The 24089-nt window shown below is 45.6% G+C and overlaps 1 protein-coding gene across 1 annotated transcript in view; it reads left to right on the top strand.

The window, feature by feature from the left end:
- LOC138645463 (uncharacterized) overlaps positions 1 to 23795 on the top strand; it is a 93408-nt gene extending 69613 nt beyond the window's left edge. Inside the window, exons 7-12 of the mRNA XM_069734807.1 lie at positions 10773 to 10896; positions 11030 to 11131; positions 11908 to 12051; positions 14580 to 14704; positions 15282 to 15417; positions 23601 to 23795. Of these exons, the coding sequence (XP_069590908.1) occupies positions 10773 to 10896; positions 11030 to 11131; positions 11908 to 12051; positions 14580 to 14704; positions 15282 to 15417; positions 23601 to 23747 (778 nt within the window). The 3' untranslated portion in view covers positions 23748 to 23795. The remainder of the gene's footprint in view (positions 1 to 10772; positions 10897 to 11029; positions 11132 to 11907; positions 12052 to 14579; positions 14705 to 15281; positions 15418 to 23600) is intronic.
- Positions 23796 to 24089: the final 294 nt, after the last annotated feature.

The raw sequence follows: 24089 nt of genomic DNA on the forward strand, positions 1-24089 counted from the left end.
GGCCGATATCCAAAAAATATCGGATGTCGCCGATACCGGAAACCAATGCAAGTCAATGGGACAAAAATATCGAAATTAAAATAAACCCTTTCTTTCCTTGTAGGTTAATTCTACATGAAGGAAAAAAACTAAGAATAATGTAGAATGTATTGGGGGAGGTGGAGGAGACATTAAAGGCATAGAGGTTTAGCCCAATCAAATGGAATAGCAGGAATTAATTTTTTTTAAAGACGTTCAGAGTTACAAAGATATTGACTATGTTTAGATTTTTTATATTTTGTCAGATATTTATGTTTCACTACTTCCATGATCTTCACCTTCTTTTTTATAGTACTTCTCCCACACTTTCTTCTTCATCATCAGCAGCATCTTTTTCATCAACTTCTTCTTCACCTTATTCATTTTCTTCTTCTTCACCTTCTTCCTATTATATTTTTTTTTACATTCTTCATATTCTTCTTATTCAACTATTATTCTTCTTCATATTCTACTTCTTCATCTTCGTCATATTCTTCTTCTTCATCATATTCTTATTTGTGACAGGCATTCCTGTAGTTGTTATCTATAAAAGTTTGAAGATTACACCTTCCGTTCTGCCTGTCACAAAATATTTACAACAGGATTTGTCCGCGTTCAGTTTGGCCTGCAGCAGCAGGTTTTTTCCAAAGGGCACCACGATGAGGAACGGACACACCCCCATACACTGCTTAGTCTTCTTCTGCTTATAATTTTGATAATATCTTTTGCTTTGATTTTTAGTCTTATGTTTAATGTACTTCTGCTTTTTGTTCTGCAGCTTCTTGTTCTTCTGCTTCTTCGTCTTCTTCGGGGTGGTCTTCAGGGTCGTCGTCTCTGGGGTCGTCATCACCAGGGTCGTCGTCTTCTTCAGGGTGGTCTCCGGGGTCCTCGTCTCCGAGGTCCTCGTCTCCGGGGTCCTCGTCTTCTTCGGGGTGGTTTTCAGGGTCGTCATCTTTAGGGTCGTCGTCAGGGAGATCCAGAGTGATTAGCAAAAACCATTTCCAAAAGCTTGAACTTGGAAATGTATCAGAAGGTACAAGAGCCAATGGAACTACCGAGGACCAGCTGACGCTACTGGAACCCAGTTACTAAGCAGGAGGTACCCTTGCCAGAAAGCACTACCAAGGACCACCAGACGTTGGGGGAACTTGGATACCGTGAAGGAGGCACCCAAGCCAAAGGCTCTGCCTGGAACCAGCTGACAGTACTGGAACCAGGATGGGGAGCAGAAGGTACAAGAGCCAATGGAACTACCGAGGACCAGCTGACGGTACTGGAACCCGGTTACTAAGCAGGAGGTACCCGTGCCAGAAAGCACTACCAAGGACCACCAGACGATGGTGGAATTCGGATACCGAGAAGGAGACACCTAAGCCAAAGGCTCTGTCTGGAACCAGCTGACGGTACTGGAACCAGGATAGGTAGCAGAAGGTACAAGAGCAAAAGACACTGCCGAAAACCAGCTAACGGTACTGGAACCAGGATGGGTAGCCGAAGGTACAAGAGCCAATGGAACTACTGAGGACCAGCTGACAGTACTGGAACCCGGTTACTAAGCAGGAGGTACCCTTGCCAGAAAGCACTACCAAGGACCACCAGACATTGGTGGAACTCGGATACCGAAAAGGAGGCATCTAAGCCAAAGGCTCTGCCTGGATCCAGCTGATGGTACTGGAACCAGGATGGGTAGCAGAAGATACAAGAGCAAAAGACAATGCCGAGAACCAGCTGATGGTACTGGAACCCAGATGGGTAGCAGAAGGTACAAGAGCCAATGGAACTACCGAGGACCAGCTGACGGTACTGGAACCTGGTTACTAAGCAGGAGGTACCCGTGCCAGAAAGCAGTACCAAAGACTACCAGACGTTGGTGGAACTCGGATACCGAGAAGGAGGCATCTAAGCCAAAGGCTCTGCCTTGAACCAGCTGACGGTACTGGAACCCAGGGGGACCTATTCAAGATTGACTTCCAAAGAACCAGCTAATGGTGCTGGAACTCAGATAGGCAGCAGAAGGTCCACATAAAAAAAAAAATTGCTAGGCCGCGAGCCGGCCGGAGTGTTGTGAATTCTGCTCTTGGGCTCCCTCCGGTGGTTGTGAGTGGTAGTGCTGCTGTCTTTGGATGGCAGCATTTATCAGGTGTGTCCACTTATTGCAATTTGGACTGGGCTATTTAGTCTTGTTTGATCCTTTAGTCAGTGCCAGTTGTCCATTGTTTTTGGAGGATTCACGTCCCTGACTGGTCTCTCCTGTTTTGCTGTTCTTTTCAACAAAGATAAGTTCTGGCTTTGTTTTTGCTGTCCACATGCTGTGGGCCTTATTGTTCTGTGCATTTTCATGTTTTGTCTTGTCCAGCTTTGTCTGTGTAAGGATTTTTTGCAGCCAAGCGGTATCTCTGGAGATGCAGATATACCCTCCATGTCTTTAGTCAGATGTGGAGTTTTGTATTTTCTGTGGTGGATATTTTCTAGTGTTTTAATACTGACCGCATAGTTCTCTGTCCTATTCTTTCTTTTTAGCTAGAAAGGCCTCCTTTGCTAAATCCTGATTTCAGTCTGCGTATGTCATTTCCCTCTCCTCTCACAGTCAATATTTGTGGGGGGCTGTCTATCCTTTGGGGATTTTCTCTGAGGCAAGATAGTTTTCCCGTTTCTATCTTTAGGGGAAGTTAGTCCTTAGGCTGTGTCGAGGTGTCTAGGGAGTGTTAGGTACATCCCACGGCTACTTCTAGTTGCGGTGCTAAGTTCAGGGTCTGCGGTCAGTACAGGTACCACCTTCTCCAGAGTATGTCACATGCTGCTCCTAGGCCACCAGATCATAACACGGAGTTACCGAAAACCCACAGTCCTACAGGGGGAGCTTGTCCCATTGGCACTACGGAACCAGCCTTGATTGCCAGTTCCCGCAGCCCACATAGGAAGCACCAAAACTGCAGGCATCATAGAGTTGGCTAACCTGACCGCAACCCGACAGGACAACGTATTGGAGGCAAAGTGACCTTGACACTACCCGGAAACAGCTGGCGTGCTGGAACCAGGCTGGGCAGGAGGGAGTACCCGTGCCAAAGACACTTCTGAGCTGCAACTGGTGGTGTTGGAGCCCAGGGATTACAGGAGAAACAGAGTGTAGGTTGAGGCCTAATTGGAGCAAGTTTAAAATCTGTAGTGGTGTTAATGTAGAGGGAGCAGGAGAAATTGCAGCACACACAGCTGGGGATCAGCTGACTTTACTGAACCCCAAAACACTGGAGCATGTGTTGACTGTGCAGACGGCACTTCCGAGCAGCAACTGGTGGTGTTGGAGCCCAGGGTCAATGCTAGAAGCAGAGTGTAGGCCGAGGCCTAATTGGAGCTAGTTTAATATCTATTGTAGTCTTAGTGTGGAATGAGCAGGAGAAATTGCCGCACACACAGCAGGGGGGCAACTGGCGGTGTTGGAGCCCAGGGAATCCAGGAGAAGCAGAGTGTAGGCTGAGGCCTAATTGGAGCAAGTTTATTATCTGTTGTAGTGTGAGTGTGGAGGGAGCAGGAGAAATTGCCGGATACACAGCTGGTGATCAGCTAACGTTACTGAAACCCAATAACAGAGGAGCAACTGTTGACTGTGCAGACGGAACTTCTGAGCAGCAACTGGCGGTGTTGGAGCCCAGGGAATCCAGGAGAAGCAGAGTGTAGGCTGAGGCTTAATTGGAGCAAGTTTATTATCTGTTGTAGTGTGAGTGTGAAGGGAGCAGGAGAAATTGCCGCACACACAGCAGGGGAGCAGCTGGCGTTACTGAACCCCAATAACACGGCAGCAACTGTTGACTGTGCAGACGGCACTTCCGAGCAGCAACTGGCGGTGTTGGAGCCCAGGGTCAAAGCTAAAAGCAGAGTGTAGGCTGAGGCTGAATTGGAGCTAGTTTAATATCTGTTGTTGTCTTAGTGTGGAGGGAGCAGGAGAAATTGCTGGATACACAGCAGGGGATCAGCTGACGTTACTGAAACCCAATAACACGGCAGCAAGTGTTGACTGTGCAGACGGCACTTTTGAGCAGCAACTGGCGGTGTTGGAGCCCAGGGAATCCAGGAGAAGCAGAGTTTAGGCTGAGGCCCAATTGGAGCAAGTTTAATATCTGTTGTAGTGTGGAGGGAGCAGGAGAAATTGCCGAATACACAGCAGGGAATCAGCTGACGTTACTGAAACCCAATAACACTGGGTCATGTGTTGACTGTGCAGACGGCACTTCTGAGCAGCAACTGGCGATGTTGGAGCCCAGGGATTACAGTTCAGGGGGTAGAAACATGAGCACAACAGGAGACCTGGATACTGTTGCCAACCAATTATTTATTCGGGAACAGGAGTGGCAAATTCCTGCGAGATCCAGGCCTTGTTCATTTTCAGAAAAGTAAGCTGGTCAACGTTATCGGAGGATAGTCGCATGCGACGGTCTGTTAGTATACCACCTGTGGCACTAAAGACACGTTCCGATAATATACTAGTAGCAGGGCAAGCCAGCACCTCCAATGCATACTGGCTAAGCTTTGGCCATGTATCCAGCTTAGAGACCCAAAACTTGAAAGGGGAAGAGCCGTCTGGGAGTACACTGAGAGGGCAAGACATGTAGTCTGTCACCATCTGACGGAAACGTTGCCTCCTGCTGACTGGAGCCATCTGTGATGGTGTAGACATTTGTGGCGGGCACACAAAACTTTGCCACATTTGGGCCAAACTGGTCTTGCCTTGTGCTGAGGCACTGCTTCTGCTCCCTCTTTGTGCAGAGCTTCCCCCACTGCCTCGACGCACTGAGCTGCTTTGTAAACCACTAGCAGCACTGCTCTCGGTTGGAATGGAGAACATGATGGAATGCACCAGTGTGTCTTGGTACTCCCGCATTTTATGCTCCCGATTCAACGATGTTATGAGGCTTTGTAAGTTGTCCCGGTGGCGAGGATCTAGGAGGGTGTAAACCCAATAATTAGCCGTGTTGAGAATGTGGGCGATGCGGCGATCGTTTCTCAGGCACTGCAGCATGAAATCAACCATGTGCTGCAGACTGCCAACTGGCCAAGAAACGCTGTCCCCTGCTAGAGGCGTGATCTCTGCCTGCTCCGCATCACCCCACCCTCGCTCTACATACTGACTAGAGCATTGTGTAACTCCCTCCTCTGGATAGATGTCTTCCTCCTCCATTGACTCCTCCTCATCCTCCTCACAAAGTGTCCCCTGCCTAGGCCTTTGTGAGGAACAGACTGCCCAGAGGCAGATGGCATTTGTGACTCCTCATCCTCCACCTCTTCCACAACCTACTCCCTTAGCGATTGCAGAGTTTTTTTCAAGCATGCAGATAAGGGGGATAGTCATGCTGACTAGTGCATTATCTGCACTCGCCAGCCACGTAGAATCATCAAAGGCACGCAAAACCTGGCAGATCTCCTTCATAGTGGCCCACTTAGTGGTTGTGAAGTCTGAGTGGCGCGCAGTGCGACTTTTTTGTGCCTGATGCAGCTGGTACTCCATTACTGCTGCCTGCTGCTCACACAACCGCTCTAACATATGTAACGTTAAATTCCACCTGGTGGGTAGGTCACATATGATGCGATGTTCCGGAAGGCGGAATTGGCGCTGCAGAGCTGCAATGCGCAATCTTGCCATGCTGGAACGACACAAGTGAGCACACTCTAGCCGGACCTTGTGCAGCAGTGCATCAAGATCTGGATAGTCCCTCAAAAAATTCTGCACGACCAAGTTGAGCACATGTGCCAGACATGGGATCTGAGTGAATTTGCCTAGGCCCAGAGCTGCCACCAGATTTCGGCCATTGTCACACACTACCATGCCTGGCTGGAGATTCGCTGGCACAAACCACACGTCGCTCTCCTGCTTGATGGCATTCCAAAGCTCCTGCGCTGTGTGGCTTTGATTCCCCAAAGAAATTAATTTCAATACGGCCTGTTGACATTTGGCCACGGCTGTGCTCATATCGGTCGTAACAGGTAAGCGTTCACGGGTCCATGTGGAGGTAGAATGTGACAGCTCCTGCAGCGCTGATTCTGAGGAACTGGAGTATGAGGAGGAGTCAATGTGTACAGACTGGATTCCTGCAATCCTTGGAGTTATCAGAACACGTACAGCGCCACTCTCAAGATCTTTACCTGGCTCCACAACATTTACCCAATGGGCAGTGAGGGAAAGGTATCGTCCCTGTCCATGGTGACTGGTCCACGCATCGGTGGTGAGGTGGACCTTGCTACTGACGGTGTTTAGTAGCGCATGTTTAATGTTTCCTTCCACATGCTTTTGCAGGGCAGGGACGGCTTGCCTGCTGAAATAAAAGCGGCTGGGCACGTTGTATTGTGGGACTGCCAATGCCATGAAGTTACGGAAGGTGTCAGTCTCCACCAGCCTGAATTACAGCATTTCAAGGGACAGTAGTTTTGCAATGCCAGCATTCAGAGCCTGTGCTCGGGACTCGGGAGGGTGGTTTGCCGAGAATGGCCGCCTTTTCTTCCATGCCTGTGCTACCGTTGGCTGCAGACTGGGCTGGGAGTGTGATGATGACAGGGAACGTGGTGCTGTGGCTGGAATTACACTGGGTCTCTGTGCAACAGTGCCAGAGGTTCTTCCATGGCGATCCTGTGATGAAGCCGAACCAGTTGTGTGTGAGCTGGAGGAAGAGGCTAAAACACGAGCTGAAGAGGTGGTAGGTGGCGCTGTAGGTTGGCCTAGGTCTTCAGTGTGTTTTTGTAACTCCACCACGTGCTTGGTCCGCACATGTTTCCACATATTTGTGGTAGTGAGGTTGCTGACACTTTTCCCTCTTTTGACTTTCTGATTACACAGCTTGCATTTGACAAAGCAAATGTCATCTGCAACTGTGTCAAAAAAGGACCAGGCAGTGCAAGTCTTGGGAGCACCCGTTTTGGGTTTTGTAAGAGGCATGCTCCTAATGGGTGCCGAAATGGAGGCTACAGGCAATGCAGTCTTCCCCCTCCCTCTCCCTCTTTGGGCCGTTCGGGGAATCTCTTCCTCAGAGCTGCTCCCACCACCTTCCTGTACCTCACGCCATGATGGGTCAAGGACCTCATCATCTACACTACCCTCTTCCAACAACTTCTTCTACTGGGTAGTCTCGGCAGCACAGTATGCACCAGAAAGTGGCACCTGAGTCTCATCATCAGATGCGTACTGAGGTGTGGTGACCGTAGGCACTGGCCCACCCGCCTCTTCAGATTCAGAGAGACAAAGCTGTTCCGCATCACTGCATACTACCTCTTCAGATTCTAGAATGCTGCTTGGCTGGCCCCCTCTTTCCAAGCCAAGAGATTCAGAGAACAGAAGTAGAGATGGCTCCTGTCCTGGGCTCTCTGACTGCCTGGGCAATTTGGCAGGTAGTGAAGAGACAGGTGGGTGCTCTTCAGTGCTCTGTGCCTGAGAGGATGTGGCACTAATTGAAGTTGATGCGTTAGCTGCCATCCATCCGACAATGGCTTCAATTTGTTCACAGCAGTGGGGTATGGCGAGCTCCTACAAAGCTGCGCATGAAGGACTGTTCCCTGCTAAAACTGGGTTATGATGAGTCACCGTTGCCCACATGCCCACAGCAGGCACAGAATCCCCACGTCCTCTCCCTGCAGAAAGGCCACGACCACGTGCCTTAAGCTTTAGTCACACTAAACGACTTACCAACGATCACAACCAGCGATACGACCTGGCCGTGATCGTTGGTAAGTCGTTGTGTGGTCGCTGGGGAGCTGTCACACAGACAGCTCTGTCCAGCGACCAACGATCAGGGGAACGACTTCGGCATCGTTGAAACTGTCTTCAACGATGCCGAAGTCCCCCTGCAGCACCCAAGTAACCAGGGTAAACATCGGGTTACTAAGTGCAGGGCCGCGCTTAGTAACCCGATATTTACCCTGGTTACCATTGTAAAAGTAAAAAAAAAAACACTACATACTCACATTCTGATGTCTGTCACGTCTCCCGCCGGCGTCCACAGGGTTAAAACTGCTTTCGGCAAGAGCTTCCCTGCACTGACTGTGTCAGCGCCGGCAGTAACAGCGTGTGCTCTGCTTTACGGCCGGGGCTGACACAGTCAGTGCAGGGAAGCTCTCGGCCGGAGCGCGTGCATTAGCAGCGCTCCTGCCGAAAGCAGTTTTAACCCTGTGGACGCCTGGGGGACGTGACAGAAATCAGAATGTGAGTATGTACTGTTTTTTTTTTTACTTTTACAATGGTAACCAGGGTAAATATCGGGTTACTAAGCGCGGCCCTGCGCTTAGTAACCCGATATTTACCCTGGTTACAAGTGAACACATCGCTGGATCGGCGTCACACACGCCGATCCAGCGATGACAGCGGGTGATCAGTGACCAAAAAATGGTCTTGATCATTCCCCAACGACCAACGATCTCCCAGCAGGGGCCTGATCGTTGGTCGCTGTCACACATAACGAGATCGTTAGCGGGATCATTGCTACATCACCAAAAGTGTGACGTTGCAACGATATCGTTAACGATATCGTTATGTGTGACTCCAGCTTTACTCCCTGCCTTCTTCATCTTGGTAGACTTATAAAGATAGGCAGAAAAGTACTAAGGGCTTATTGTGCTTATTCCTGAATAGCTGCTAACAGGTATAAGAAACACAAATTTTATAAAGTGTGGACTAGACTTTAATATGAGCTAATATGGCCTACACAACTGTAAAGTGGAGTGTTTGGTGAACTTTATTAACTTTTTGTTTATTTCACAAAAAGATACTGGATGTGCCCAAAGATGTAAAACCGAAAGTATCACAAACTTTTTGTAGCAATTACAATGCAGGAAGGCAACCTACAATGCAATAGATGAGGCTCCAAAAAATAGGCTAATACTAATCTGTCTGGGGCTGCAGGGCACAAGGCTGCAGAAAGGCTCCTCTATGTACTCCTATATAGTGTTTTTCCGCAATCTAGGAGGATACGGATGGAAACCCACTAATAGGATAAATCTGGAAAAATGTGCAGCAGGCAGCACTAATTGAAAAAAGGACAATGGAACAGTAGTGACGCACACTGAGCTGAGTACAACCAGCTGTGGCTGCAGAACAGACTACAGCGTGAGCTGAACTCACACGAGACCTTGCAGACAGCTGTGAACGGCGCTGCAAGGCCAAAAAAAGCTCCTCTATGTACTCCTATATAGTGTTTTTCCACAATCTAGCAGGATAAGGATGGAAACCCACTAATAGGATAAATCTGGAAAAATGTGCAGCAGGCAGCACTAATTGAAAAAAGCACAATGGAACAGTATGAGGCAGTGACGCACGCTGAGCTGACTACAACCAGCTGTGGCTGCAGAACAGACTACAGAGTGAGCTGCACTCACACAGAGACCTTGCAGACAGCCGTGAACAGCACTGCAAGGCAAAAACAAGGTTCTCACACAGCGGTTGCTAAATTAGCCTGGGTAAAGCACAATGAAGCAAATCGCTATCTCAAAACTGGCCCTCAGTCAGAACATAGCGTCCTGTCCCTAACTGAATTCACAGCAGAGTGAACTCAAAATGGCGGCGGCGACTTTTATAGTGCATCATGACATCATTTCAGCAGCCAATCACAGCCATGCCAGTAGTTACATTACTAACATGCATAACAAGATGTGCCCACACTTCTTAGGATTCCTCATTGGCTGAATTAAATAAAACTGGCTCATTGAATTATGGGAACTTCCTATTCCGGTGTCGATATTGCGAAAGTATCGGAACTCAGTATCAGAATTCCGATACCGCTAATATCGGCCGATACCCGATATTTGCAGTATCGGAATGCTCAACACTACTCCTGGCGCAAAAATGTAAGCAGTTCTTCTTTGTTTGATGGCTTGTGACTATCCATCACCCTCTTGATTACTTTCCAGAGGTTTTCAATAGGGTTCAGGTCTGGAGATTGGGCTGCCCATGACAGGGTTTTGATGTGGTGGTCACTTAATTTTTTCCAGAGCTGTAGGTGTGAATAAGGTTTGCCACTAATGCTGGGTTTGCATTTGAAATTTAATTTAATGCCAAGAGGTGCTCAAGGTCAGGACTTTGTGCAAGTGCAAGTATGTATAATCATGCCTTCCAACTGTGAAGTATTGGAGAACCCCTCAAACCCCCATCCTGAGACTTTTGAGTGCATCTAATATTAGGCGGTATTGTTCCTGCCAGCACTTTGGCACCACCATAAACCTGTTATCTAAAGGGTCCACAGCAGTTATATATTTATTTATTGGGCAGAGCTTCACACATTTCATTCGGACACCTTCAGTCCGCTGATCTGCGGCAGTTTTCCCTAACAATCCTGTATTGATGACCCGTTCTCAGGGCAGATGAAGACGAGTGTCTATTCTCTCATCCGAGAGATTTGGGTCAATTATTCAGATCACACTCTGATCAAAGTGGAATCTGATTCTCTCAGATGATGAGAAGGAGGAGAAATACATTTCTCCATCTTCTCCATTCTGTCCGTCTGTGGAATTCGGACTGCACTCCACGGATTCATTGACTTGCATGGACGAGAACGATCCGGATTAAATTCGGGCATGTGCACGGATCCATAGAATAACATTGGTCTGAGTGCAATTTCATGTACTGTCGGATCGTACTTGGACTAAAAATATGGTCGTTTGCACCTGCCCTAAGTATAGGTCATTAGTATTTTGGTCCCGAAAAAACCCTTACTTATCTAACACAGGTATAGATATATGTTCAGATGATAACATGTGTGTTCCACATATTTTCTCTCATGTAGAAATACAATGAATAATTTGGGTGCAGCGCAGGATTTGGAAACACAGAGAATTCAGAAACTTCTTGGGCAATGTGAGCACAAAGGGATCGACCTTGTACTCAGCAATTTGAAACCATCATTGAAGGTAATATTTCCATCACATTAGGGTGATTTTTTTTTTTGTAATATGCAAGTATAAGCTTATGTATTGGCAAATCAGTAGCACAAAAAAGATTCCAAGTTTTCGCTTATTTTGAAAATACCTTTTCTCACTTCAGGAAGCTTTCCAAAATTACTTTAAGAAGAGCTGCAATGAATATGAGAATGTGCTCAGGCGTTTACAACGTGCATTAATAAAAGAGGACATTCACAATGACCAGGTAAATAAAATAAGCTATTAATTACTGGTATTGATAATGTGGGATCATGATTAAAGGAGATGTCTGGCTTAGAAAATGTATTGTTAATATCTCTGAGGATCGGCATTTGTTGGTGGGTTCCTAAAAGATCAGAAACACAAGTCCAAAGGCAGGCATATGTACCCCCCCGATATAAAAAAAATTAATAGATAAATACAGTGCCATGAAAAAGTATTCATAGCGCATTAACTTATCCACATTTTTGCGCTTTACACCCACAAAATGTATTTTATTGGGATTGTAGGTGATATACCAACACACAGTAGCAAGTATTTGTGAAATGTAAAGGAAATGATACATGGTATTGCAATTATTTTAAAAATATAAATCTGAAAATTATGCCGCACATTATTTTTTCGCCCCTTGTAGTCTCATACTTTTCAGTATAACTACAGTTGTTCTGTGAAGGCCTCAGAGGTTTGTGTGAGAATATCTGGAATCAAACAGCATCATGAAAACCAAGGAACACACCAGACAGGTCAAGGATAAAGAGAGAAGAGTAAAGCAGGGTTTTAGTGGCCACTGTAGGGAAAACATTTAATCTTTCACAGCTTCCTCTTTCCTGATGACGATACCTAGAGGTTTCAGCTGCATTACCTGCCAGGAATGAGCTGAACACTTGGGTGGCTTGCATTTTAGTGGGCTTTGTTCAGTTGGGACAACTCCTTAAATGGAGGAGCATTGATTTTACATAAGCAATGGGTGTTTTAGTAACCCTAATATTTTTGTTTCTGCAGAAAATGGTAATACTGATTCACCACCGGCTTGTCGTCCTGTTCATTCAGTCATTTTTACAATGCTCCAAAAAATTATCCCGTCAAAATTCGGGGGAAATTTTTTCTAATGGATGCAAAAAACTGCTGGATTTTTTTACAGATATGGTAAGTACCATGTCAGTGAATTTAAAAGTCAAGTTCTTACTTTTCATGTTTGATTGTATTTTATATCATATCCAACCAGGACTATCCTCTGTGAGCTAAACAGCAACCAGGACTGCTCAGCGACAGACACAGAATTTGCCCCATGTGCAAAAATACCCGTCAGACTCCTTCATTTTCAAATGCAAATTTTAATGCAATAGCTTACCTGATGAAAACACAGAGATCCCCATTCATCATTTGTGGGGGATGGTTATGGCACTTTTCTTTTTGCCTTGTGGTATTTGCTGCTCTTTTTTTGTCAAATTCTTCAAAATGGCACACATGGTTAATGAATTTTACACAAAAGTCAAAAAATATCTTTATTTTTGTCGTTAACTTTTATTTTGTAATTTTATGCTGTAAAAAGTCATCTAAAAATCTGTGCCGGAATATTTAGCATCAATAAAATCACTCCAGGGGTCGAGATTGATGCAAATAATGAATCAGATGAAATATCTGGAAAAACTTAAAGGCCATGTTCACACTATGCGGTTTTTACTGCGGAACCGCGGCGATTTTGCCGCTGCGGGTCTGCAGCTGTTTTCCATGCAGGGTACAGTACAATGTTACCCTATGGAAAACAGAAACCGCAGTGCACATGATGCGGAAAAACCCGAAAAAAAAACGCGCTGAATTGCTGCGGGAAAAAAAGAAGGTCCATGTCACTTCTTTGTGCAGAATCGCAGCGATTCTGCACCCATAGAAATGCATTGATCCGCTTACACTGTGCACACCATGCTGGAAGAAATGCGGATAATGTGCGGGTTATACCCGGGGTGGAGGAGAGGAGACTCTCCTCCAGGCCCCGGGAACCATATTTGTATTAAAAAAAAAGAATTAAAATAAAAAATAAGCTATACTCACCCCTGAAGTCTCAGCACTGCACGCGGCCGTCCGGTCTCAGGTTTGCTATGCGACCAGGACCTTCGGTGACGTCGCGGTCACATGACCGTGACGTCACCGAAGGTCCTGGTCGCACAGCATCTTTGGAACCGGACCGCCGCCTGCAGCGCCGAGGAGATCGGGACGTCAGAGGGTGAGTATATCATCATGATTTTATTATTGTTAACATTAGTATTGATGCTGCATATTGCTGCATATGCAGCATCAATAGTAGGGGTAAATCCCGCAGCGGAACCCGCAGCGGAACCCGCAGGACAAACCACGATAAATCTGCAGGGATAACCGCAGCGGGTTTGCCCTGCAGATTTATCAAATCCGCTGCGGGAGAACCCGCAGGATAAAAAAGAACGTGTGAATGTGGCCAAAGGGCTTTTCTGGGACTATTTTTTGTGTACAGTGTGCTTAAGAACAACAGGCTGGTTGCTATCTACCTGCTTCTTGTGCCCGCTGCCCATCTCTGTCGGCACAGGGGGTCAAAGAACGCTCCTGATGGTGATTCAGCGGCTGATGTCATGTCAACAGAGTAGCGGCTTCTCTTCCACTGCGCTCTATTGAAGGGGCGTGACTGCCAACGCCATGCTGATTGATAGCCGGATCCCCACGGACTACCTGCAGGGAGCCAGCTATCAATCAGCATGATGTAGGCAGTCATGCACCATTGACAGAGCAGCTCAGAAGAAGAAGAGCTGCTCTGTTCACGTGGAGCAGCTGATTTAGCAGCAGGAATGGTCGTTGACCACTGTGTAGAACAGGCACCTACTATGGGCCTGATAGTTTTTGGGACCATAGTAAAAAAAAGGAGGTCATTGACAATCTCTTTAAACTCTGCCAGTATAAAATAAAATATATTAAATAAAGCAAATGAACATAAACAGGTACAAAACACTAAAAAACAGGCAAAAAAAAACCCGCAAATGCAACAATTCTGACGTCGCCTGACTAAGGTCGCATTCAATGACTAAGCAATCATGTTCTGCTACCTGCTGATCAGTTTATTGGGGGCTTCCATCTAAATAGCCAAAAAATGGAATTGAGATATAGTTCTGTGACACTTTAGCAAATTAAGACTTGCATGTGATGTCAGGGTAGCTTACCTAATTGAAGCTTAATTATGATGTCACCGAAAGTGACATCTCATGACTTGAAATCAGCAGTATTTACCCACATAGGATAGCTTTTATAGTAAAACTTAGTGTATGAGATGAAGGTTGGTTGAAACCACCAATTTAGTCAAGAAATGTGTATGGGGCCTCCCAACTCTCTACAAACAAATGATTTCAGGGAAGATGAGGATCGGGCAGTTTTGCTCTTATCGTCCCATCCTTTTCTGCAGGCAGATAATCTGCCGCCAGAGGAGTCTGGCAGTGACTTACTCTTCTCTCCCCATGAACAACACGTGCGCTCTGCCAAGCTTAGCATTCATGTGTATAGGGAGTAGGGCGAGTTATATATGGCGTATGGGCATCTTTCACGGTTGGAGGCCTGTTCTACGTTTCATCCTCTGTGTGTGATCGATAATGTTGATGACTTGAAAATAATAACATGCAAAAATACTTTGTCTAAATTATTCTTTTTTTATTATGAAGGTTTCAGACAATTACCTCCTTCCTAGTGATCCATTAGATTTCATATCTGAGATGCTGACTGCTAATGACTACACATCACTACACACGACCACCGTCTTCTTTATCGATAAGCACCAGGACTTACGGTGAGTGATGTTGTAAACTCCAGTATTTGTCTTCTTTATTTTATGAACTACATTTTTGGGGTCCCAAATGCAGCCCTTAAAGGGGGGTTTACTGCATCAGGACAGACCTCTTCTTTGTGCTCTGTTAAGACATATAGGCCCCGAGGTCGTTTCTTAAAAGTAAATAGCTGACATAACTTTAAGGGGAAGCTGCTACATTACTGCTTGATCCATTGAGGCTACGTTCACATTAGCGTTGCGCCGCCGTTGCGTCGGCGACGCAGCGGCGACGCAGCGGCGACGCGCCCCTATGTTTAACATAGGGGACGCGTGCGTTGTTTTGGTGGCGTTTTTCGCCACGTGCGTCGTTTCCGACGCTAGCGTCGGACGCAAGAAAACGCTACATGTAGCATTTTCTGTGCGTCCGATTTTCGTCAAAAACGACGCACGCGTCGCAAAACGCGCGTGTTTTTGCGCGCGTTTGCGCGCGTTTTTACGTGCGTCGCACGTTGCGTCGCCGACGCAGGGCGGCGCAACGCTAGTGTGAACCTAGCCTTAGTCAGTAACTATATTGACTTTTCATTACTTTGTTTAAAAGGGAGGAACATCTTAACGCCATCTTGAATATCAAAGGAAACCTGAGCACTAAAGAAAAAAAAGATCTTTTATATTACATACGCAACAGGCAGACGGACCATCACCGGAACAAACTTTGTTTCTTCGAAGGTATTAAGGTGGGCAGCAGTAAATTTAGGCATTTCTTGTGTTGCCTTTGTTAGTCTGCCCGAAAGCAGAATGAAGCAACTGAATGTACGATCCGAATGTATAAATTATTTTATATTTAATGTAGTGATACTGAATGCACTATGTACAGATACAGAGATATTGTGTATTGTAACGACTCACCTGACGACCTTGAGAAATAAATCTATTTTGTAGTTTGTTTTTTTCACATTTGCCTAATTATTTTCTGTTTGTGTCAGCAGAGTCATGACATGTATAAATTTCACCATGGAAATCAATACAATATGTAATTGGATGATGGGTTTACAAACTTTTGTGAGACTGCATATATATACACACAAACAAGCAAATTGAAGACCAGGGGTTGAAGATGGAAACATTATTTTTTTTTTTAATTATTCCCATGACTTGTTTGATTATATATTATTATACAATTACAATCTCATTTCCAGAAGTATACGCCCTAGAGGAACTCATTGTCTAATTTTATTTACTAATTATGCATGCTGATGTTTATTTTTACATTATTATTTATTTATTTAAATAGCACCATTGATTCCATGGTGCTGTACATGAGAATGGGTTACATACAAGTTACAGATATCACTTACAGTAAACATAGTAACATAGTTATTAAGGTTGAAGGAAGACTTTAAGTCCATCTAGTTCAGCCCATAGCCTAACCTAACATGCCCTAACATGTTGATCCAGAGGAAGGCAAAAAAAAACCATGTGGCAAAGAGTAAGCTCCACGTTGGGGGAAAAAAATTCCTTCCAACAAACTAACAATGACAGACTGATACAGAAGGGCGAGGACCCTGCCCTTCCGGGCTTACATTCTACAGGATTATGGGGAAGGAGACAGTAGGTTGAGGGTTGCAGGAGCTCCGGTGTTGGTGAGGCGGTAGCGTCGGTAGTGATGAGGAGGCAGCAGGGTCAGTGCAGGCTGTAGGCTTCCTGAAGAGATCGGTTTTCAGGTTCCATCTGAAGGATCCGAATGTGGTTGATAGTCGGATGTGTTGGGGCAAATAATTGGAGAGGTGCAAGGGTGTTAGCAGGGAGGCTGCAGAAAAGGATGTTGCAGTAGTCACGGTGGTTGATGATGAGGGCATGCACAAGCATTTTAGTAGATTGACGGTTGAGGAAAGGACAGATTCTGGAGATATTTTTGAGCTGGAGGCGACAGGAGGTGGAAAGAGCTTGCATGTGCGGTTTGAAGGACAGGGCAGAGTAGAAGGTTACTCCGAGGAAGCGGACATCCGGTACGGGGAAATGCATGATGTCATTGATTGCCATAGATAGGTCAGGTAAGGAAGATCTATGGGATGGAGGAAAGATGATGAGTTCAGATTTGCCCACATTGAGTTTGAGGAAGCGAGAGGAGAAGAAGGAGGATATGGCTGATAGGCACTCTGGGATTCTGGACAGCAGAGCGGTGACGTCTGGGCCAGAGAGGTAGATCTGAGTGTCATCAGCATAGAGGTGGTACTGGAATCCATGGGACTTTATGAGTTGTCCCAAGACAAGTGTATAGATTGAGAAGAGTAGGGGTCCTAGAACAGAGCCTTGGAGGACTCCAATAGAGAGAGGGTGGGATGAGGAGGTAGTGTGGGAGTGGGAGACGCTGAATGTGCGGTTGGAAAGGTACAAGGAGATCCAGGATAGGGCGAGGTCTTTGATGCCAAAGGAGGAGAGGATCTGTAGTAGGAGGCAGTGGTCAACTGTTGAAAGCAGAGGACAGGTCTAGAAGGAGGAGTACAGAGTATTGTCCATTAGCTTTGGCGGTAAGTAGGTCGTTAGTATATAAAGGGGTTGTAGTGGTTGAACAATGAAGACTTGCCTTGTCTGGTCGATCTTATTTTTAAAGTGTGTGGCAAAGTCCTCAGCAGAGATGAGGGAGGTTTGCAGGGGCAGTGGGGGGGGGGGGGGGCCGAGGAGGGAGTTAAAGGTTTTGGGTAACTTTGGGGTTAGGATAGGGAAGATACGAGGGTTGTGAAGTAGGCCTGTTTAGCAGAGGTGAGAGCAGATTTAAAAGCGAGTGTAGCCTGTTTGAATGCAGTGAAGTCATCTTGCGAATGTGTTTTCTTCCAACGCCGCTCTACAACCCTGGACACTTGCCGGAGCTTTTTAGTGGTGTTATTGTGCCAAGGTTGTCTATTGATACGTCGCGCTCTGCCATGGACGAGAGGGGCAACTGTGTCAATAGCTGATGCAAGAGCGGCATTGTAGAAAGCAGTGGCAGTGTCTGTGTCCTGGAGTGAGGATATGGATGCCAGTGGTAGGATAGAGTCAAAGAGTGTGTGGGTGTCTAGGTGTGCAAGGTTTCTGCGGGGGTGCGCATGTTGCTGGACATGGATGATCGGTGAGGAGGACAGGGATGAGAAGGTGAGCAGATGGTGGTCGGATAGAGGGAGAGGGGAGGTGGTGAAGTTAGATAGAGAGCAGAGACGGGTGAATACAAGGTCTAATGTATGTCCGGCTGTGTGGATGGCTGCGGAGGACAGAAGGTAAGGGACAGAAGTTTGGAGGCTGTTGATTGAAGAGTATCAATGGGGATGTTGAAGTCACCCATGATGATGGTGGGAATGTCAGCAGAGAGAAAGTGAAGAAGCCAGGTGGAGAATTGGTCAATAAAGGCAGTGGCTGGGCCTGGAGGTCAGTATATGACGGCCACTTGGAGGTTGAAGGGAGAGAAGATGCGGACAGAATGGACTTCAAAAGAGGGGAAGATAAGGGAGGGTAGAGGTGGGATTGGGTTAAAGGTGCAGTTAGAAGAAAGGAGAAGACCCACTCCTCCACCATGTTTGTTGCCGGTGCGAGAGGTGTGGGTGAAGTGGAGGCCTCCGTAACACAGCGCATCAGGGGAGGCGGTGTCAGAGGGTGTTAGCCATGTTTCTGTGAGGCCTAGGAAGGCAAGATTGCGAAAGAGAAAAAGGTCATGAATCACGTGAAGCTTATTGCAGATTGAGCGGGCATTCCAGAGTGCTCCAGAGAGAGGGAGCAGGGGAGTGGGCGTCAGGGGCACGGGTTTTATGTTGGAAAGATTGCGGTAGTTCATATTAGACAGGGAGCGATAGGAGGGGGTAGTACTGGGAGATATGAGCTGTGGGGGTTCAGGATTGGTAGATATGTCTCCCGCAGTGAGGAAAAGCAGAGAAAGGGAGAGCAGGTGGGAGAAAGAGAGTGGCCGACTTGTTTTATGTTTTCTTAGGACAGATTTGAGGTTGAGAAGCAGGTCAGCAGAGGAGGACAGGTGGGGAGGTAAGAGGGAAGGGGAAATGATTATTAGGTTAGAGAGTGCTGGGGTTTGTGATAGTGAAGGAGAGAGAGGATTAGTGGAGCAAACACTGTAAGGGCATAGGTAAACATGGTGAAGGAGTAAGATGGGTTAATAGAAAAGCTAGATCCAAGTAATAAGAAGTGCTTACTCAGCAGATATACCCAAAAGAGACAGTGACATAGAGTGGGGTCCTGACTCCTGCCATGAGTAACTGGCGTTGAAATAACAGCGGCGTCTTTATGCTTAGCTGCGTAATGCTTTGCTGCAGAAATGTGCGTGTCTGACCCCATACACGTGCACCCCTTAAGATGCTACTAAATTTATAGGACTGGTAAAGGATCAGGTGAGAGGGATTGTGGGTCCTTATTTGGGATAAATTAGCAATTGGCCAACACCCCAGGGGAGGTTACATGATCAAAGGCACTAAGCCTGGCTGCAACTATATGCTCTAACACCTTGAACACGATAATATCTCCTGTGACCCCAGCATGGATGTACAGCAGTAAGTAATACAATGCAACAAATGAATTTAGCAAAAATTCAGCAGATACATTAACCCCTCTGTGACCTTAGACGTACTATCCCGTCGAGGTGCCCTGGGCTTATCTGACCCTGGACGGGATAGTACGTCATAGCCGATCGGCCGCGCTCACGGGGGGAGCGCGGCCGATCGCGGCCGGGTGTCAGCTGCTTATCGCAGCTGACATCCGGCACTATGTGCCAGGAGCGGTCACGGACCGCCCCCGGCACATTAACCCCTGGCACACCGCGATCAAAGATGATCGCGATGTGCCGGCGGTGCAGGGAAGCACCGCGCAGGGAGGGAGCTCCCTGCGGGCTTCCCTGAGACCCCCGGAGCAACGCGATGTGATCGCGTTGCTGCGAGGGTCTCACCTCCCTCCCTGCTCCCTCCAGCCCCGGATCCAAGATGGCCGCAGATCCGGGTCCTGCAGGGAGGGAGGTGGCTTCACAGAGCCTGCTCAGAGCAGGCACTGTGAAGCCTGCAGCGCTGCATGTCAGATCAGTGATCTGACAGAGTGCTGTGCAAACTGTCAGATCACTGATCTGTGATGTCCCCCCCTGGGACAAAGTAAAAAAGTAAAAAAAAATTTTTCCAAATGTGTAAAAAAAATTAAAAAAATATTCCAAAATAATGAAAAAAAAAAAAAATATTATTCCCATAAATACATTTCTTCATCTAAATAAAAAAAAAAAACCAATAAAAGTACACATATTTAGTATCGCCGCGTCCGTAACGACCCGACCTATAAAACTGTCCCACTAGTTAACCCCTTCAGTAAACACCGTAAGAAAAAAAAAAAAAAACCGAGGCAAAAAACAACGCTTTATTATCATACCGCCGAACAAAAAGTGGAATAACACGCGATCAAAAGGACAGATATAAATAACCATGGTACCGCTGAAAGCGTCATATTGTCCCGCAAAAAAAGAGCCGCCATACAGCATCATCAGCAAAAAAATAAAAAAGTTATAGTCCTGAGAATAAAGCGATGCAAAAATAATTATTTTTTCTGTAAAATAGTTTTTATCGTATAAAAGCGCCAAACCATAAAAAAATGATATAAATGAGGTATCGCTGTAATCGTACTGACCCGAAGAATAAAACTGATTTATCAATTTTACCAAACGCGGAACGGTATAAACGCCTCCCCCAATAGAAATTCATGAATAGCTGGCTTTTGGTCATTCTTCCTCACAAAAATCGGAATAAAAAGCGATCAAAAAATGTCACGTGCCCAAAAATGTTTTCAATAAAAACGTCAACTCGTCCCGCAAAAAACAAGACCTCACATGACTCTGTGGACCAAAATATGGAAAAATTATAGCTCTCAAAATGTGGTATTGCAAAAAATATTTTTTGCAATAAAAAGGGTCTTTCAGTGTGTGACGGCTGCCAATCATAAAAATCCGCTAAAAAACTCGCTATAAAAGTAAATCAAACCCCCCTTCATCACCCCCTTAGTTAGGGAAAAATAAAAAAAAATGTATTTATTTCCATTTTCCCATTAGGGCTAGGGTTAGGGCTAGGGTTAGGACTAGGGTTAGGGTTAGGGCTAGGGTTAGGGCTAGGGTTAGGGTTGGGGCTACAGTTAGGGTTGGGGCTAAAGTTAGGGTTAGGGTTTAGATTACATTTACAGTTGGGAATAGGGTTGGGATTAGGGTTAGGGGTGTGTCAGGGTTAGAGGTGTGGTTAGGGTTACCGTTGGAATTAGGGTTAGGGGTGTGTTTAGATTAGGGTTTCAGTTATAATTGGGGGGTTTCCACTGTTTCGGCACATCAGGGGCTCTCCAAACACGACATGGCGTCCGATCTCAATTCCAGCCAATTCTGCGTTGAAAAAGTAAAACAGTGCTCCTTCCCTTCCGAGCTCTCCTGTGTGCCCAAACAGGGGTTTACCCCAACATATGGGGTATCAGCGTACTCAGGACAAATTGGACAACAACTTTTGTGGACCAATTTCTCCTGTTACCCTTGGGAAAATACAAAACTGGGGGCTAAAAAATAATTTTTGTGGGAAAAAAAAATATTTTTTATTTGCATGACTCTGCGTTATAAACTGTAGTGAAATACTTGGGGGTTCAAAGCTCTCACAACACATCAAGATGAATTCCTTAGGGGGTCTACTTTCCAAAATGGTGTCACTTGTGGGGGGTTTCTACTGTTTAGGTACATTAGGGGCTCTGCAAACGCAACATGGCGTCCCATCTCAATTTCTGTCAATTTTGCATTGAAAAGTCAAACTGCGCTCCTTCCCTTCCGAGCTCTCCCATGCGCCCAAACAGTGGTTTACTGCCACATATGGGGTATCAGCGTACTCAGGAAAAATTGGACAACAACTTTTTGGGTCCAATTTCTCCTGTTACCCTTGGTAAAATAAAACAAATTGGAGCTGAAGTAAATTTTTTGTGTAAAAAAGTTAAATGTTCATTTTTATTTAAACATTCCAAAAATTCCTATTAAACACCTGAAGGGTTAATAAACTTCTTGAATGTGGTTTTGAGCACCTTGAGGGGTGCAGTTTTTAGAATGGTGTCACACTTGGGCATTTTCTATCATATAGACCCCTCAAAATGACTTCAAATGAGACGTGGTCCCTAAAAAAAAATGGTGTTGTAAAAATGAGAAATTGCTGGTCAACTTTTAACCCTTATAACTCCCTAACAAAAAAATTGGTTCCAAAATTATGCTGATGTAAAGGAGACATGTGGGAAATGTTACTTATTAAGTATTTTGTGTGACATATCTCTGTGATTTAATTGCATAAAAATTCAAAGTTTGAAAATTGCGAAATTTTCAAAATTTTCGCCAAATTTCCGTTTTTTTCACAAATAAACGCAGGTACTATCAAAGAAATTTTACCACTATCATGAAGTACAATAGGTCACGAGAAAACAATGTCAGAATCACCAGGATCCGTTGAAGCGTTTCGGAGTTATAACCTCATAAAGGGACAGTGGTCAGAATTGTAAAAATTGGCCTGGTCATTGACGTGCAAACCACCCTTGGGGGTAAAGGGGTTAAAGGCAAGGCTGCAGGATGATAGAGATGTTTGTACCATTAATCTATCTTTAATAATAATCTTTATCTATTTTTATTTTTTTTTATATAGCGCTAACATATTCCGCAGCGCTTTACAGTTTGCACACATTATCATTCCATTAAAGGGGAAGGTTGCAGGATGATAGGCAGGCACTTTATGCCTAGTTCATAAGTGCGTACTACAGCCTTAGGTCTCATTCAGATGACTTTAGTTAGTATCTTTTTATCAGCGTTTTTTATGAGTTTATTACAAGTTTCATTAGTTTTTCTCACATGTCAGAGTGAGGAGACTTAAAAGCCATGCATGCTCCTCTGTGAAATTAAATGTGCAAAGTGAAAAACGGACAGCACATGAATGGCATCCGAGTGCTGTATGATTTTTTCAAAGACCCATAGGCTTACTTTGCTTATTCTGATCTGACACTCTGAACAATATCGGACATAACTCTGCAATTTTGTGCCGACCACTTGGTCTGCCAAAATTCACAGATTTCTGACCAGGCCCATAGACTTTCAAAGGGACGAGTTATATCCATGATAAACATAGATAGAACTTGTACAAGAAAGACAGATGTCTGAATGAGCCCTTGGGCCCGTGATCTGAGCACAGTCCATGATGTCTGGACTGACCGTTGGTCATAGGTATCGATTAGGCTGTGGAGTTTGGGTCAGGACTCAGGAGCCATCCTGCCGGTCCAGACCGTACAGGGTTTCATGCATATCTAAATTTGGCTTTCCACTCTGTGAATTTTCCTCTAGAAGGACAACATATAGGAATATGTCTAAGAAAGAAAAACAATATACTCTTCCTTGTTCACCAATGTATTAGAAAAAATGTTCACACACAGCTTCAATGAAGTCAAGCGTTACTTTATGGGGCAGATCAGATCTGCCATTATTTTCTCATGCCGAATCGGCATGCGAGAAAAATCGCAGCATGGGGCGATTGACAGCGAGACTCAGCTCACTCGCAGCCATATAAATCTATGGGTGCGAGTGACAACGCGCAGCACTCGGATATCAACCGAGTGCGGTGCGATATATGCCGATGCCAGCAGCGGAGGAGATGGAGAAATTAATTTCTTCGCCTTCTTTGCAGCTGTACACGGATTCCCTGTGTGCAAGAGGATCGAAGCACAGTAGTTTGACTCTCGGCTCACGCTCACAGCAGAGCAGGAGCCGACGGTCATTCAGCCTTTCTGCTATCACAGTCGCCGGGGCAGGATTCAGGGAACTCTGGACTACGTCGGAGTTGAGTGAGAACATTTTTTCTAATAAATTTGTGAACAAAAGAAAGTATATAGTTTTTGTTTATCTTTTTTTGTTTTTCAGGTTTCCATTTCTTGGACTACATCGGATTCCATGGACTATGGCGGAACAGCGAGGGATATTTTTGTTTTAAATAAATTGGTGAAACAAGGAAAGTGTGGGGATGTCTTTATTGAAATTAAGTATTTTTCTTTGGGACTACTGGTTTAGGGCTTTTAAAATTCACAGTGTAACGGGGTCTACCAAGCTGGGGTACCTCTTTCAGTACCACTCCGTGTTTCAGGAGGTCCAATCTGCTTTTGCTAGATTCTGGACGCTGGCAGGAATTTCTTCATTACATGAGAGCATATAAAAGCTGACTGCTTCTCCAGGTATTTCCAGTCTAAGAACACCCTTTATTTACAGCACACAGAATATATAACACAGATACACAGGGCAGGCCAATAGGAAAATAGCTGGCCAGACATACATTACAGTAGCCGCAGGGGGCCGGAGCCTGCCGCTATTTACTGTGGGAATTACAAAGGTGGGGGGAGGCAGAAAGAGAATATC

Source organism: Ranitomeya imitator, chromosome 1 (genome assembly GCF_032444005.1).
Source record: "Ranitomeya imitator isolate aRanImi1 chromosome 1, aRanImi1.pri, whole genome shotgun sequence".
Classification (NCBI taxonomy): domain Eukaryota; kingdom Metazoa; phylum Chordata; class Amphibia; order Anura; family Dendrobatidae; genus Ranitomeya; species Ranitomeya imitator.